This window comes from Zootoca vivipara, chromosome 6 (assembly GCF_963506605.1).
Source record: "Zootoca vivipara chromosome 6, rZooViv1.1, whole genome shotgun sequence".
NCBI lineage: Eukaryota > Metazoa > Chordata > Lepidosauria > Squamata > Lacertidae > Zootoca > Zootoca vivipara.
This window is the reverse complement of record NC_083281.1, coordinates 1,465,830-1,482,536: the sequence shown is the minus strand read 5'-3', so window position 1 is coordinate 1,482,536 and position 16,707 is coordinate 1,465,830. Positions and strand designations below refer to the sequence as shown.

The window sequence follows — 16,707 nt, the reverse complement described above, 5'->3', positions numbered from 1 at the left end:
CGACTCTTCGTGACCCCATGGACCAGAGCACGCCAGGCACTCCTGTCTTGCACTGCCTCCCGCAGTTTGGTCAAACTCATGTTCGTAGCTTCGAGAACACTGTCCAACCATCTCGTCCTTTGCCATCCCCTTCTCCTAGTGCCCTCCATCTTTCCCAACATCAAGGTCTTTTCCAAGGATTCTTCTCTTCTCATGAGGTGGCCAAAGTATTGGAGCCTCAGCTTCAGGATCTGTCCTTCCAGGGACCCATGAAAATAGGGACGTCCTATTCCATCCGCTCCAACATTTCTCCCCTGAAAACTAGGGACATCCTATTCCATTCCCTTCAATGTTTCTCCCGTGAAAATAGGGACGTGCTATTCCATCCCTTCCAACATTTCTCCCGTGAAAATAGGGACGTCGTATTCCATCCCCTCCAACATTTCTCCCCTGAAAACTAGGGACATACTATTCCATCCCTTCCAACATTTCTCCCATGAAAATAGGGACGTCCTATGGAAAAGTGGGACATTCTGGGATCAAATCAGAAACTGGGACGGCTTCTGTCAATCCCTGGAAAACAGGGCCACTTGGAGGTTCTGATACTGTATCAGTATATCAGTACAGTATATTTAGCTGCTGATACATCCCGGTGTTGAAAACCAGATATCGCCCAGCTCTAGCACTTAGCATAGGTCGAATTACTTGTTGATTTCCCCCCAGGGCTGGATATAATTTAAGGGCTCAAGCGAACCCATCAACTCCTGGCCAAAAAAAATAAAATGCCACAAATAGCTCCCTTGTGGTTTTCTTCCCTGTGGCATGCGGCAGGCCACAAATGAAGGGTTTGTGTGATCATGGTGAAACCCACGCAGGGCGATCATAGTCAGAGGAGAGAGACGGCAGCACAGACGCTCTCTTGCCAGGAGGAAGAAGAAGAAGCAGGATGGATCCCTCAACTGTCAAAGCTACGCTGAAGGTCCTGGGTTTGTGCGCGGTGCTCCTGCTGGCATTGGCGGCCGTGACCGTATCCGTGGCCGTCATGGCGTGGCACTCGGAAGCGGCCCGCCAGGTCAGGAGGTGCCGGGAGCAGTTGGCCAACGAAACAGCGGCTCTGGGGGACAAGGTGGCCGAGCTGGAATGGGAACGGGCCGGGCGCGAGAAGCAGCTGGAGAAGCTGGCCCAGCGAGAGAAGGACCTGCAGAAGCAGCTTGGCCAAGCCAAGGAGAACAGGAAGAGGCTCAACGCCACCTTGATGGGCTGCTTGGAGAACGTGGTATTTTGGGCTTGGGGGGGCGGGGAACGTTATAGTCCATCTTTTCATGAGAGAAAGGCTTTCATGGGAGAAATGTTGGAGGGGATGGAATAGGACGTCCCTATTTTCAGGGGAGAAATGTTGGAGGGGATGGAATAGGACGTCCCTATTTTCAGGGGGGAAATATTGGAGGGGATGGAATAGGACGTCCCTATTTTCATGGGAGAAATGTTGGAGGGGATGGAATAGGACGTCCCTATTTTCAGGGGGGAAATATTGGAGGGGATGGATAAGGACGTCCCTATTTTCATGGGAGAAATGTTGGAGAGGATGGAATAGGACGTCCCTATTTTCATGGGAGAAATGTTGGAGGGGATGGAATAGGACGTCCCTATTTTCATGGGAGAAATGTTGGAGGGGATGGAATAGGACGTCCCTATTTTCATGGGAGAAATGTTGGAGAGGATGGAATAGGACATCCCTATTTTCATGGGAGAAATGTTGGAGGGGATGGAATAGGACGTCCCTATTTTCATGGGAGAAATGTTGGAGGGGATGGAATAGGACGTCCCCATTTTCATGGGAGAACTGTTGGAGGGGATGGAATAGGAAGTCCCTATTTTCATGGGAGAAACGTTGGAGGGGATGGAATAGGACGTCCCTATTTTCACGGGAGAAACGTTGGAGGGGATGGAATAGGACGTCCCTATTTTCAGGGGGGAAATATTGGAGGGGATGGATAAGGACGTCCCTATTTTCATGGGAGAAATGTTGGAGAGGATGGAATAGGACGTCCCTATTTTCATGGGAGAAACATCGGAGGGGATGGAATAGGACATCCCTATTTTCACGGGAGAAACGGAGGGGATGAAATAGGACGTCCCTATTTTCACGGGAGAAATGTTGGAGGGGATGGAATAGGACATCCCTATTTTCATGGGAGAAACATTGGAGGGGATGGAATAGGACATCCCTATTTTCACGGGAGAAACGTTGGAGGGGGTGGAATAGGACGTCCCTATTTTCACGGGAGAAACGTTGGAGGGGATGGAATAGGACATCCCTATTTTCACGGGAGAAATGTTGGAGAGGATGGAATAGGACGTCCCTATTTTCATGAGAAATGTTGGAGGGGATGGAATAGGATGTCCCTATTTTCACAGGAGAAATGTTGGACATTGCGTGCTGGCCCTGCATGGATCTGGGTCCCAGCTCCTTACCCCTGACCTAAAGAACCCCAAACCCTTTTTGTTGGAAACTATTTTGAGACAGTCCGGTGCAGAGACAGCTTATTCTGTTTCTCCGCCACGCCCATCCAAGACTCTTTTTTTCGGGCAGACGTATAATTTTTATACGCCTCCAGGTACTTTCTGCAAGGCCACTCAGCTCCACCTTCCCCGTCTCCCGGAGAAAAAACATCCTACCACACAGTCGCTTTCCCGGCTGGAAGAAGGCCAAGATTCTTGGACCTTGAGAGCCTTTGCGGTCCTCCTGGAGAAATATAAACAGACACAATGGCAGCGTTTTCCTGAGAAAAGCCAAACTCTGGAAAACCATTGCTAGTCTCCATTGTTCTCCTTCGAGCAATTTCCTTTTCAGCTGGTGGAGGTGGTAGGGCAGGAAAAGGGGGCTTGGGGTGGGTTTGTGGGGCCCGAGCTGATGCAGAGTCCATTTCCTCTGCCTGCGATTGTCCCCATTTCTTGAGGTTTTGCAGAAGCTTCCAGACTGTGTCTGTTTTTAGTTTTGTGCTGGCTTTCACGTGCTCTCTTGGGAATCGGCAAACCGGCAGTCGTGTCCTAGTCAGGAGTTCATCACGACACTCATAGAACAGCAGAGTTGGAAGGGACCCTTAGGGGTCATCCATTCCAACCCCCTGCAAAGCAGGAATATTTTGCCCAACGTGAGACTTGAACCCGCGACCCTGAACTTAAGAGTCTCATGTTCTACTGACTGAACCATTCTTTTCCATACAGAGGCCACATTTGTGCCCTACACTTAAAGCCCTGTTGAAGGGGCCATTACTCCCCCCCCAAAGAATCCTGGGAGTTGTAGTTTGTGCCGAGAGTTGATATCCTGCACTCAGAACTACAATTCCCAGGCTGCTTCAACAATTGACACATCTTCCTAGGGAACTCTGGGAATCACATCTCTGGGATGGGGAGGTTTCTTTGCAACTCTCAGCACATTTAGCAAACTATAACTCCCAGAATTCTTCAAAGGCCTGTAGCTGCCTCAGCTGGAAATTTGTATCTGGGCGCAAACCAATCCAGAGAAATGAATTGCAACCGAGCCGGATTAATTTAGTTTCCCTCGCTTTATTCTGCCAACCCTAACCCTAACCTTCTGAAACCTTTCGGATATTTCTGGGGTGCAGCCTCCACCCGAGGTCATGGATGATGGGATTTGTAGTCTAGCAAACCTCCAGAAGTCTGCCGGTTGCAGAAGGCTCATCTGTTGTGGCAATCGAAATCGTTCAGCCCCCATTGCAAATCGGGGTCAATTATCAAAATTTGCAGACTTTTCACTCTGTTTGCAAGGAGCAAATCGAAAAACGCCATCGAAATACCTCAATGCAATACTGGTCCCCAAGTATTTCAGCTGAAAATGCAGCTTTGATTTGATCCTCCGCCAAATGTGAGAATAAAATTGATTTGCAACTGTGGGGGGGGGGGTCAGACAATTTCGATGGCAACGGCCAGGGCCGGATTTAGGTTTGATGCGGCCCTATGCTACTGAAGATAATGGGGCCCTTTATACGTTCCAGCTGTCCTTTGTCAACAACAAATTGCCACTGTTTTTCGTGTTAAATATATGCTAGATGGTAAATGATGGACCTAATAGGTATCTAAATCCATTTGCCCATGTTGCCATGCAACTAGTCCATGCAGAATGGAGGAACCCCATATACAGAAAGGAGCAAACCAGGGATATTTTAGGGAGCAGGCTAGGAGGTGGGGCCCATGACTTACATCATAGGAGCTGACAAAACACAAAACACGGTTGCTGGGTGTAGGTTTTATCTTATTTGTTTTTTTATCTTATATTTTGGAAATGGACAGCCAGTATTTTGTTTTCCTTTAAAAAAAGTTGGGGCCGCCAAGAGAGCGGGGCCCTAAGCTAGAATTTGTTTAGCTTATACGTAACTCCGGCACTGGTTTCTGCAAAGGTGGGGCGTGGCCACAGGTGGGAGGGCGCTGTGTGGGCGTGGTCTAAAGAAGGGGCGGAGCTACCAGCCGAGGACCCACATTTTAAGAGATGCTACCCCCGCCCCGTCTCTCTTGCAGACCCTTTTGGACGCCAACCTGACAGCCCTTCACGGCGAGATGTTCACCCTGCAGGTCGAGATGGACAGTCGAAACAGCGCCCTGCTGGGTAATAACAATAATAATTGCAATAATAATGATTTATTACTTGCGGATGTTACAAGGGGAGAACAAACGAAAAATCACCTGCGATGATTTCTTTATAGGTCTTATTGTAAGGTCAAAGCTTACTGTGAAACGATATACTGTATAATGAATTGAAAAAGATAATTTATTATTATTATTATTATTATTATTATTATTATTATTATTATTATTATTATTTCTACCCCACCCATCCACTCTGGGCAGCTTCCAACAAAAGATTTGTTGTTGTTGTTTAGTCGTTTAGTCGTTTAGTCGTGTCCAACTCTTGGTGACCCCATGGACCAGAGCACGCCAGGCACTCCTGTCTTGCACTGCCTCCCGCAGTTTGGTCAAACTCATGTTCGTAGCTTCGAGAACACTGTCCAACCATCTCGTCCTCTGTCGTCCCCTTCTCCTAGTGCCCTCAATCTTTCCCAACATCAGGGTCTTTTCCAAGGATTCTTCTCTTCTCATGAGGTGGCCAAGTATTGGAGCCTCAGCTTCAGGATCCGTCCTTCCAGTGAGCACTCAGGGCTGATTTCCTTAAGAATGGATAGGTTTGATCTTCTTGCAGTCCATGGGACTCTCAAGAGTCTCCTCCAGCACCATAATTCAAAAGCATCAATTCTTCGGCGATCAGCCTTCTTTATGGTCCAGCTCTCACTTCCATACATCACTACTGGGAAAACCATAGCTTTAACTATACGGACCTTTGTCGGCAAGGTGATGTCTCTGCTTTTTAAGATGCTGTCTAGGTTTGTCATTGCTTTTCTCCCAAGAAGCAGGCGTCTTTTAATTTCGTGACTGCTGTCACCATCTGCAGTGATCAAGGAGCCCAAGAAAGTAAAATCTCTCACTGCCTCCATTTCTTCCCCTTCTATTTGCCAGGAGGTGATGGGACCAGTGGCCATGATCTTGGTTTTTTTGATGTTGAGCTTCAGACCATATTTTGCGCTCTCCTCTTTCACCCTCATTAAAAGGTTCTTTAATTCCTCCTCGCTTTCTGCCATCAAGGTTGTGTCATCTGCATATCTGAGGTTGTTCATATTTCTTCCGGCAATTTTTATTCCGGAATTTAAAACAAAAGATTAAAAATACATTAAAACATCTGTCATGAAAAACTTTCCTAAACAGGGCTGCCTTCAGATAACCTGTGTAAAGAAACCAGAAGCTTTAGGGGCGGGGGGGGGGGGGGATTATAGGGACAGAACTACCTAAACTGTGTAGAAACTTATTTATATGTGTCACTACAGCAGCAAGAATGTTACTTGCCCCAAAATGGAAAGAAGCAGAAGTCCCAGCAAAGGAAGGATGGATACAAAAACTTATGGAATATGGAGAAATGCGCGGAATTTAAAGGAAGAATAAAAAAAAATCAGGATAACAAACTTTTTTATATAAAAGAATGGAAATGGTTTGTTAAATGTTTACAGATAAATCACAAACGGATAAAAAGACTGGCAGGATTATTGTAACAACCTGCAGTTTCGCAAGTGTATATATTTAAAGTAGATAAAAAAGGAGCAAATTAAATGAATTTGGATGTGCAGAAGATGTTAAAACAAATACTGTAACTTTAGGGAACTGCAGAAAGAGGGGGAAGTCAAATTTTGAAATGTTAAAATGATTGAAAAATTAAGGAAACGTATAAACCTGAAAAGTATAAAATGAAATAAAATAAATTTGAATAAAATAAAATATGACACCAGAGGGCAATGTAGAGCCAAAATCAGAAGTCAATGGTAATTTCCATTGTGAGGTTTTATAACGGCTTTTTTCCACAGTGTTTTTTATAGCTGTGTAGATCCAGCCAGGAACTCTTTCCTCAGAGAAGCTAATAATAATAATAATAATAATGGCTGAAATTGGAAGTCAATGGTAATTTCCATTGTGACCTTTATAACGGTTTCCCCCCCATAGTGTTTTTTAATAGAAATATGGATCCAGCCTGGAACTCTCTCCCTGGAGAAGCTAATAATAATAATAATAATAATAATAATAATAATAATAATACTTTCCCCCTACCTTGGTGGAGAAGGGGTGGGTTTGGAGGAAGCATGGAAAGCTTTTTCTGCATTGTGCCGTTCTCAAGCCCGCCTCTCGGCTCTTTCCCGCTCGCAGTGGAGATGTCCCAATGGCGGCAGCAGGCGGCTGGCTTGGAAGAGCGGCTGGAGGCAGCTGCGGGAGAAAAGGCCGCAGCAGAGGCAGAGAGGGAGCACTGCGAGGCGCGGCAGACGGCGCTGCAGGAAAGCGTGTGAGTCAAGTCTCCCTGGCGCTTTCGACCGTTGCAGAGCAACAAATCATAGAATCTAACACAGAGGTCGGCCACTAAGGCCCATGGGGTTGCTTAACCGGCCCATGAGCCGCCCCCCAAACCGAGGTGCCCGCTTGGCGAGTCCCTGCATGCTGTGCTAAACCGGCGGGGTCTCTCTTCCGCGGCTCCGCAAATTTCTTCTGTGCATGCTCAGATGCCGAAAATCGTGACTGCGCAGGCGCGATCTTCGGCATCTGGGCACGCTCAGAAGAAATTTCGGCCAGTCCGGCCCACGGAGGATCTCCGCAGGAGCGATCCAGCCTATCCCCGGTAAGCCTTGCCAATCCCTGAACTAGCAGAGCAGTCCTAGCTAGAAGCTGGTCAATCAAAGAAGGAAGTCAAAAAGAGGAGAATGCTGAGTGACTCGTCCTTTTGTTACCTGGACAGGTTAGGATATGCCCACCTTCTATCACATGCAAAAGGAAGGATGCTCCAGCCAGGAGGAATGGGAAGTTTCGGCCGGCTGGACCAAACATTCCCTCGCATGTCTTCTCTAGCATTGCAAGGAATGTTGTACTGGACTGCCTCTCATGGCTCACATCCCACATACCCTGTTTCTCCTAAAATAAGACATACCCATAAAATAAGCCATAGCAGGATTTCTAAGCATTTGCGCAATATAAACCATACCCCGAAAATAAGACATAGTGATAGGCGCAGTTCTGGAGGGCCCCAAGGAAGAGGCGAGGCTGGACGCGTAATTAAAAAATAAGACATCCCCTGAAAATAAGCCACTGTGGGGTTTTTTTTAGGAAAAATAAATATAAGACGGTGTCTTATTTTTGGAGAAACACGGTATATAGTGGTGGCTCGCAAGACAAGACGAATTTAATTTGTTCTGTGAGTCAATTTGTTTTGTGAAAAATTCGTCTAGCGAATCCCATAGGAATGCATTGAATTCATTGTTGTTTTTTTGCCCATAGGAACGCATTAATTGAATTTCAATGCATTCCTATGGGAAACCGCGATTTGCTAGACGAATTTTTCACAAAACGAATTTGTCTAGTGAGGCAACCTCCAGCTCGAAAAATCTCTCCGTTAAGCGAAAAAATTGTCTTACAGAGCATTCGTCTAGCGAGGCACCACTGTACTTGTATATTGGGGATAATTTGACGTATAGGTAATCTGTCGGGGTCTCATCAGTCCGTTACCCCCTTCCTGACATCTCTTTTTCGCCTTTCTCTCCCCAGGCATGGCTACCTGTCCGAAATTGCCTCCCTCCACCGTCGCCTTCAGGGCCGCCCATCCTCCGCCGCCCGCAGGTGCCCCCCCTTCTGGTACTTATTGTGGGGGCTGGCAAGCTTTTTCATTCTTGACCCGCTCGTAAGTTTTCCGAGCCAAGAGGGCTCCCCTTGCGCAAAAGGGTGGTGATCACCCTGCCACGAGAGAAAGATCTGGCACCTGTCACTCCGGCCTGACTTAACCCGCCAAGCCGCCGCAGTCGAAATTATTCCGCCCCCATTACGAATCAGGTGAATTGATCAAAATTTGCAGAGTTTGAGCTGTTTGCAAGGAGCAAATCGAAGAAACGGAAGCCGTGGAAATAGCTCAACAGAAGAGATGCTTCAAGAGCTTCCCCCAAATTCAACTGAAAAAGCAACTTTGCTTCTTGAAAACAGCTCAGAGTCTGTACATTTTGATAAATCAACCTGGGGGTTTAATAATTTCAGTTGCAACTGTAGCACGTCATGGAAGGGTGGATGGGAAGTCAATGGAACGTCTATGGGAAAATGTGTAAAATTTAAAAATTATATAGATAAACATTTTCTTTTTAAAGGGACGCTGGTGGCTCTGTGGTCTAAACCACAGAGCCTAGGGCTTGCTGATCAGAAGGTCGGCGGTTCAAATCCCTGCAACGGGGTGAGCTCCCGTTGTTCGATCCCTGCTCCTGCCAACCTAGCAGTTCGAAAGCACGTCAAAGTGCAAGTAGATCAATAGGTATCGCTCTGGCGGGAAGGTAAATGGCGTTTCCATGCGCTGCTCTGGTTCGCCAGAAGCGGCTTAGTCATGCTGGCCACATGACCTGGAAGCTGTACGCCGGCTCCCTCGGCCAATAATGCGAGATGAGCGCCACAACCCCAGAGTTGTCCGCGACTGGACCTAATGGTCAGGGGTCCCTTTACCTTTTTACATATTCCATGTTGCCCAGAAATTGACTTGGCTGCTGGTTCATATAAAATTGAATTGCTTCTTCTGTGTTTTTATATTTATTTTAACTCCCTTTCATTCATTTTGTTGTTGTTTCAGGAAGGGCTGAACTTTCTCCTTTAGAGCATCTTCCCCAACGCCTTTGACATGATGAGAATGGACAGGAGGTTTTGCAGACCCCTTCCTCCTCTCCCCCAACCCATTCAAAGTCACGGATAAATACCAAATTCAGGTGCAGCATTGCAGAAACTGTGTCGGGGGAATTGGCAGTGGGGAGAGGCAGATTATTAAACCAGATTGGAATCACAGAGTTGTAGAGTTGGGAAGGACCGTGAGAGTCATTTAACAATGCAGGAATATTGTGGGATTATTCAGATCTGCCGGGTCGCAATTTAATGTTGAAATAAAACGCTGTTCTCTGACCCAACCAAGTAAGTCTGCCTTGTTGTGGTTTTTCCTCTTGGTGTTTCCTTCTCCCCTGTGGAAGCAAGGAGTGCAACACACACACAAAAATAGATTCCTGGTGGATGGCGATTCTTGCTGCAGGCCAGCTTAGATCTGAGTCAAATGCACTAGGATTTCTTTCTTGGGTTACTGTAAAGAAAAACACCAACGAAAAAACCTGGACGTTTCGTCAGATTAAAAGAATCTGCCCGGACAGAAATTTTAATTCTGGAGAAGAAGATGTGTCTGGGAAAAATAGGACATATGGCAACCCAACCCCCTATCTTTTTCTTCTTTGGCAATGCTTCGTAGCCGAGTAAGATTGTCTTCCATGAACACAGTCTTAACAGTGAGTCCGTAAATGACTGTGGAGGCCAATTCTGGATCCCCACGTCCTTCCACAGTGGGGACATTGCTTTCCAGGTGGGAGTTGATCCCTGTGAGGGTTTACCAAACATGTCTTCCTCTTAGCACATTTCTCCCTTGCGTACTGAGTTCGAGTGTCTTTAAAGCCCACGACACCTTTGGTCAAGGCTGTTCTCCAACTGGAGCGCTTGCAGGCCAGTGTTTCCCAGTTGTTGGTGTTTATATGGATTTTTTAAAAGATTTGCCTTGAGACAGTCTTTAAACCTCTTTTGTTGACCACCAGCATTACACTTTCCATTCTTAAGTTCGGAATAGAGGAGTTGCTTTGGAAGATGATCATCAGGCATCCGAACGACATGACCGTCCAGGGGTCCTTTGCCTTGTGTGTGCAGTGCATGAGTTGACCACCGGGGAGCAGCACACGATCACTTCATCTTTAGGGATGAAGGCAATCCGACTTTCTCTCCCTCCATTTCTGCTTTGCAAACCCCGAGTGTGCATTTCTCCTTACCTGAGCATTTTCATACGCAATTGCACCAAACACATTTCCCCAAGCTTGCACATATTGTCGGCACCCATGTGTCACCAAGTGCGCCTCCAGAGGGAGGGGGAGCAAAAAAACTGTGTGAGGAGCACAAAAGTGACCTTCCCGGGGCCAAGCCTGGGTCATGTTGGGGGGGTGGGTCCCGGGCTGCCCAGACGACAAGACACATACACCCCCGGCCTTGCTGATGTGGTCCAGAGAAAAGCAAAGCAAGCCTTTTGGCACCAGCTTGGTTGCTCAAAGGAGGCAGACAAGGTGCTATCTACCCGCCTTAGGGAAACTAGAAGGGGAAGAAATGAAGGCAGTGAGAGATTTTACTTTCTTGGGTTCCATTATCACTGCAGATGGTGACAGCAGCCACGAAATTAAAGGACGCCTGCTTCTTGGGAGAAAAGCAATGACCAACCTAGACAGCATCTTAAAAAGCAGAGACATCACCTTGCCGACAAAGGTCCGTATAGTTAAAGCTATGGTTTTCCCAGTAGTGATGTATGGAAGTGAGAGCTGGACCATAAAGAAGGCTGATCGCCAAAGAATTGATGCTTTTGAATTATGGTGCTGGAGGAGACTCTTGAGAGTCCCATGGACTGCTAGAAGATCAAACCTATCCATTCTGGAGGAAATCAGCCCTGAGTGCTCACTGGAAGGACAGATCCTGAAGCTGAGACCTTGGAGTCTCCCTCTCCCCCCCCTCCTTCTCTCCTACCTTGCAAGGTTGTTGTTTTTGTAGGGATAAGACGGGAAGGAGGGAGGATCCATGCCACCTTCAGCTCCCAGGAAGGCTGGTGATGTGCAAATGTGATCAACGAAATAAAATCATTATAATCTCATTTCTGCTCCCAGTGCTACTGTTATAGGAATTCTAAGGTCCTATATATATATAAAAGAAATGTTCATAAATGTACACATGCATAAGTATATCAACCATGTGTCTGAAATAGTACAGGAGAGCAATCCTGAAGCCATTTTGACTCTCCCAAATTGACCTCAAATATTTCTCTGCCAGGAGGAAGGAGGTGGGGAAAGCTTTCCAATGGGCTTTGGACTGTAGGGGCTTACACACCTCCCTCTTCAAATACAGTCTGGCAAGTATCTGTGAAGCTGAACACACTATCAATATGCCTAGGAGAACTATTTGCCATCTCCAAGGAATGGCCAGGCTACCCAGAAAAGGCAATTGATAAGGTATGATCAGATATCCTGGCAGACAGGAGAGAAGCAACACGCTCCCATTTCTGCTGGGGACCCCCTCTTTCTGTGATGCACATATGATGTTTTGGGGGGTGGTCTTGAGCTACAGGGGAGGCAATTTCAAAAGTCTATATAAGAGCTTGCACACCAATGTTCTGGGTTCCACTCCTCCCTCCCTGCATGGGGTGAGCGGCGGACCCTGTTTCAACAGTTTAATAAAGATCAGGCTTACTAGCTGCTTTGCTTCTCAAAATTCTCTGGTTGGCCTCTGCTATTTTTCTCCTACTGATAGAGAACCTACATAAGGACTATATACAGCCTCTTGGGTACCCCATAAGGGAAAAACGAGCAGGTTTTCTTATAACACTACCATTTTTGGAGCGGTTTAGCAACTCCTGGAACCGTAGCTTTGGGAGGGGAATCTCTTAACAGCTCCTAACAGCACCTTTAACAAGCCAGACTTCCCGTGATTTGGGGAATAATTGGCAGTTGCATGGATTTCTCCCTGTTTTTATTTTTATTTTTTTGCCTTTGTCTTCTTTTGTTTGCAAAACGCCCTGCAGCATTTTGCAAAGGGAAGTCTATAAATCATCTAAACAATTAATCAGATCTAACCCCATCATCTGGCGATTTGGGACAGAGAGCTGGCTGCTTTGCCCGGTTCATCTGTTCGGGTCCTTTTGTCTTTCTGAATTGTTCTTGGCGTCTGTCCTAAGTGTTTCCCCCCCAAACACGTCAAATGCTTGCACACCAAAACAAGCCCATTATTGCAATCACCATCTGGCTCTGCTCCAACTACTTAAATCCCTAGAATCGTAGCATCGTAGAGTTGGAAGGGACACCAGGGGTCATGTAGCCCACCCCACCCGGCAACTCCATCCCTAGCCTAGCTTTAGACAAGGCACAGCACAATTTATCGTTTTCATAGAATCATAGAATCATAGAGTTGGAAGAGACCACAAGGGCCATCCAGTCCAACCCCCTGCCAAGCAGGAAACACCATCAAAGCATTCTTGACATATGCCCGTCAAGCCTCCGCTTAAAGACCTCCAAAGGAGACTCCACCACACTCCTTGGCAGCAAATTCCACTGCCGAACAGCTCTTACTGTCAGGAAGTTCTTCCTAATGTTTAGGTGGAATGTTCTTTCTTGTAGTTTGAATCCATTGCTCCGTGTCCGCTTCTCTGGAGCAGCAGAAAACAACATTTCTCCCTCCTCTATATGACATCCTTTCGTATATTTGAACATGGCTATCATATCACCCCTTAACCTTCTCTTCTCCAGGCTAAACATACCCAGCTCCCTAAGCTGTTCCTCGTAAGGCATCTTTTCCAGGCCTTTGACCATTTTGGTTCCCCTCTTCTGGACACGTTCCAGCTTGTCAGGATCCTTCTTGAACTGTGGTGCCCAGAACTGGACACAGTACTCCAGCTGAGGTCTGACCAGAGCAGAATACAGTGGTACTATTACTTCCCTTGATCTAGATGCTATACTCCTATTGATGCAGCCCAGAATTGCATTGGCTTTTTAAGCTGCTGCATCACACTGCTGACTCATGTCAAGTTTGTGGTCTCCCAAGACTCCTAGATCCTTTTTCATATGTATTGCTCTCAAGCCAGGTGTCACCCATCCTGTATTTGTGCCTTTCATTATTATTTTTGCCCTAGTGTAGTACTTTACATTTCTCCTTGTTAAAATTCATCTTGTTTGCTTTGGCCCAGTTGTCTAATCTGTTAAGGTCATTCTGAAGTGTGATCCTGTCCTCTGGGGTATTAGCCACCCCTCCCAATTTGGTGTCGTCTGCAAACATCAATGACTTGGATGATGCAAACATCACCCAAGTCATTGATAAAGATGTTGAATAAGACTGAGAACTAAGATTCATTCAGAGGGTTTCCATTCCACTCTTGAGCTGCTATAAGAGGATCCCAGCGCAGCTTATGCACAATCGATTAAAATCAAAGGCACCGCACGAAAGGAAAAGGGGATGGGGAGGGCAGAGGAAAGAAGTGGACGCCGATTGTATAAGCAAAGAAGCAGAGTGGGGGATTTCTCTTTATAGCGTGAGATTCAGGGAGACAAAGAGGGTCCCACATTCGGCAGGAGAGCCCAAATTGCCACAGGAACTGTCCCTGGGTTTTCCTCTGAGCCTGGAAGGGTGGTGGCCGGCTGGCGCTATTTCTAGCTCTGAAAAGGAAGCCCCAGGAGCCGAGAGTGAAATCCGGTACTTCGGCAGTAGCTCAGAGGTGACCAGACGTCTACTTCTTTGGGGGGAAAGGGAGGGGGACGGCATTCAAAGCTATTGAGGAGGAGAGACACATTCCCTGCAGGCCTATATCCCCGAAGGAAAAAGGCAAAGATAATGGTACTGATTTAATGTCTTGATGCCAATATGTTGTTGCTGTTTAGTTATTTAGTCGGGTCCGACTCTTCGTGACCCCATGGACCATAACACGCCAGGCACTCCTGTCTTCCACTGCCTCCCGCAGTTTGGTCAGACTCATGTTGGTGGCTTCGAGAACACTGTCCAACCATCTCGTCCTCTGTCGTCCCCTTCTCCTAGTGCCCTCCATCTTTCCCAACATCAGGGTCTTTTCCAAGGATTCTTCTCTTTTCATGAGGGGGCCAAAGTCTTGGAGCCAAAGCTTCATGATCTGTCCTCCATGGACAAAGACAACAGGCATAAATTGCCATACAGTGGAACCTCGGTTTATGAACATCTCGGTTTACAAATATTCGGTTTACGAACGCCGTGGACCCATCTGGAACGGATTAATTCACTGTCCATTACTTTCAATGGGAAAGTTCACTTCAGTTTATGAACGCTTCAGTTTATGAACAGACTTCCGGAACCAATTACACCTATGTTTCGGGTTAAGTACGCTTCAGGTTGAGTGTTCCGCAGACCCGTCTGGAACGGATTAATCCACTTTCCATTACTTTCAATGGGAAAGTTCGCTTCAGTTTATGAACGCTTCAGTTTATGAACAGACTTCCGGAACTAATTGTGTTCATAAACCAAGGTACCACTGAGTCTTCTCTTCTCATGAGGTGGCCAAAATATTGGAGCCTCAGCTTCAGGATCTGTCCTTCCAGTGAGCACTCAGGGCTGATTTCCTTTAGAATGGAGAGGTTTGATCTTCTTGCAGTCCATGGGACTCTCAAGAGTCTGCCTTGTCATGGCGAAGGGGCTTGAATAACTCAGAGGAGCTATGGGCTATGGTCTTGCAGGGCCACCCAAGATGGATAGGTCATAGTGGAGAGTTTTGATTAAACGTGATCCACCTGGAGCAGGAACTGGCAAGCCAATCCAGTATCCCTGCCAAGAAAACTCCATGGACGCCAATTTAGACGGGATTAGAAACAACCCTAATTTTCCCTACTGTGTAGGGAACAGGGGAGAGAGTCAGGGGAGACGCGGTTTGCGACGGTATGTTTATTGTTGTTTTCAGAAACAACAACCAACTGAGGGGATGCTCATCCAATTTGCAAATGGCGCCAAACCGGGAGGGGTAGCCAATGCCTCAGAAGACAGAATCGGGTCTCAAAATTACCTGAACAGATTGGAGAACTGGGTGCAAGCTACCCAAACGAATTTCCATAGGGACAAAGGTCAGGTTCTGCACTTAGGCAGGAAGAACCAGAGGCACAAATATAGGATGGGGAACACCTGGCTTCCTAGCAGGACATGTGAAAAGGATCTGGGGGTCTTGGTGGACTGCAAACTTGACGTGAGCCAACTGTGTGATGCAGGAGCAAAAAATGGTGAATGCTATTCCAGGCTGCATCAACATAAGTTTAGTGTCCAGATCAAAGTAAATCGTAGGTAAAGGTAAAGGGACCCCTGACCATTAGGTCCCGTCGCGGACAACTCTGGGGTTGCGGCGCTCATCTCGCGTTATTGGCCGAGGGAGCCGGCGTACAGCTTCCAGGTCATGTGGCCAGCAGGACAAAGCCGCTTCTGGCGAACCAGAGCAGCGCATGGAAACGCTGTTTACCTTCCTGCTGGAAGGTAAATTATTTATCTACTTGCACTTCGACGTACTTTCGAACTGCTAGGTTGGCAGAAGCAGGGACCAAACAACAGGAGCTCACCCCGTCACAGGGATTCGAACCGCCGACCTTCTGATCAGCAAGCCCTAGGCTCTGTGGTTTAACCCACTGCGCCACCCGCGTCCCAAATGCCACCCGCGTCCCAAGGGAAGTCATAGTCCCTCTCTATTCTGCCTTGGTCAGACCACACCTGGGATACTGTGTCCAGTTCTGGGCAGCACAATTTAGGATGGATGTTGAGAAGCTGGAAGGTGAGCAGAGGAGGCTCAAGGGTCTGGAAACCGAGCCTGATGAGGAACGTTTGAAGGAGCTGGGTATGTTTAGCCTGGGAAAGAGGAGACAGAGAGGAGAGAGGAGAGCCATCATCAAATATCTCTTATGGGCTTTCACGTGGGAGAGGGAGCAAGCTTCCCTCTGATTTCCTCGTCTTATTTCAACCTAAGTCGGACGCCCCCTGATCTAGGTGGGGAAAACAGAAAAATTGTGGGGGGGGGCAGCAGAGGGAGTGGAGAGTAAGCAAGTCAAGTTCTGTTTTTCCCCATGATGAAGGTTCGGAAGCTTTAAAATACACACACATATCTAACTAATCAAATGTCTTCAACAACAACAGCAACCTCCCTTTTTGTATGTGCCCCTGCTTTAGGGGCTAAGGACATTCTGGGTGATAGAGCCTGGGGCTGGGGGGGGGAGAGAGAAAACAGGCCAAAGTTAGGGGGTATTGACCCCCCTTTGTCCTCCGTGCCAAGGAGACGGACGTAATCTAGGGAAGTAATAGTCCCACTGTATTCTGCTCCAGTCAGACCTCACCTGGAGTACTGTGTCCAGTTCTGGGCACCACAGTTCAAGAAGGATACTGACAAGCTGGAACGTGTCCAGAAGAGGGCAACCAAAATATTCAAAGGCCTGGAAACGATGCCTTATGAGGAACGGCTTAGGGAGCTGGGTATGTTTAGCCTGGAGAAGAGAAGGTTAAGGCGTGATATGATAGCCATGTTCAAATAAGGATAAAAAAAAGGATGTCATA

General features: G+C 47.2%; 1 protein-coding gene across 3 annotated transcripts; it reads left to right on the top strand.

The window, feature by feature from the left end:
• Positions 1 to 53: 53 nt before the first annotated feature.
• LOC118087373 (uncharacterized) lies at positions 54 to 9,869 on the top strand. 3 transcript variants are annotated; one of them, XM_035119957.2, is made up of 5 exons: positions 54 to 1,255; positions 4,519 to 4,606; positions 6,745 to 6,877; positions 8,128 to 8,199; positions 9,185 to 9,869. In XM_035119957.2, the coding sequence occupies exons 1-5, from the start codon at positions 926 to 928 to the stop codon at positions 9,192 to 9,194; spliced, it is 633 nt and encodes a 210-aa protein (XP_034975848.1). In that variant the 5' UTR covers positions 54 to 925; the 3' UTR covers positions 9,195 to 9,869. The 3 variants fall into 3 exon arrangements, with proteins under 3 accessions (XP_034975848.1, XP_034975847.1, XP_034975846.1); XM_035119956.2 differs by having other exon boundaries at positions 8,128 to 8,214; XM_035119955.2 differs by having other exon boundaries at positions 8,128 to 8,260.
• Positions 9,870 to 16,707: the final 6,838 nt, after the last annotated feature.

Bases quoted from the DNA above. Each gene is read 5' to 3' on its own strand.
- LOC118087373 (XM_035119955.2), top strand. From the start codon at position 926: ATGGATCCCTCAACTGTCAAAGCTACGCTGAAGGTCCTGGGTTTGTGC. The intron at 1,256-4,518 runs GTATTTTGGGCT...TCTCTCTTGCAG, and splicing joins TGGGCTGCTTGGAGAACGTG to ACCCTTTTGGACGCCAACCT. The intron at 6,878-8,127 runs GTGAGTCAAGTC...TTCTCTCCCCAG, and splicing joins ACGGCGCTGCAGGAAAGCGT to GCATGGCTACCTGTCCGAAA.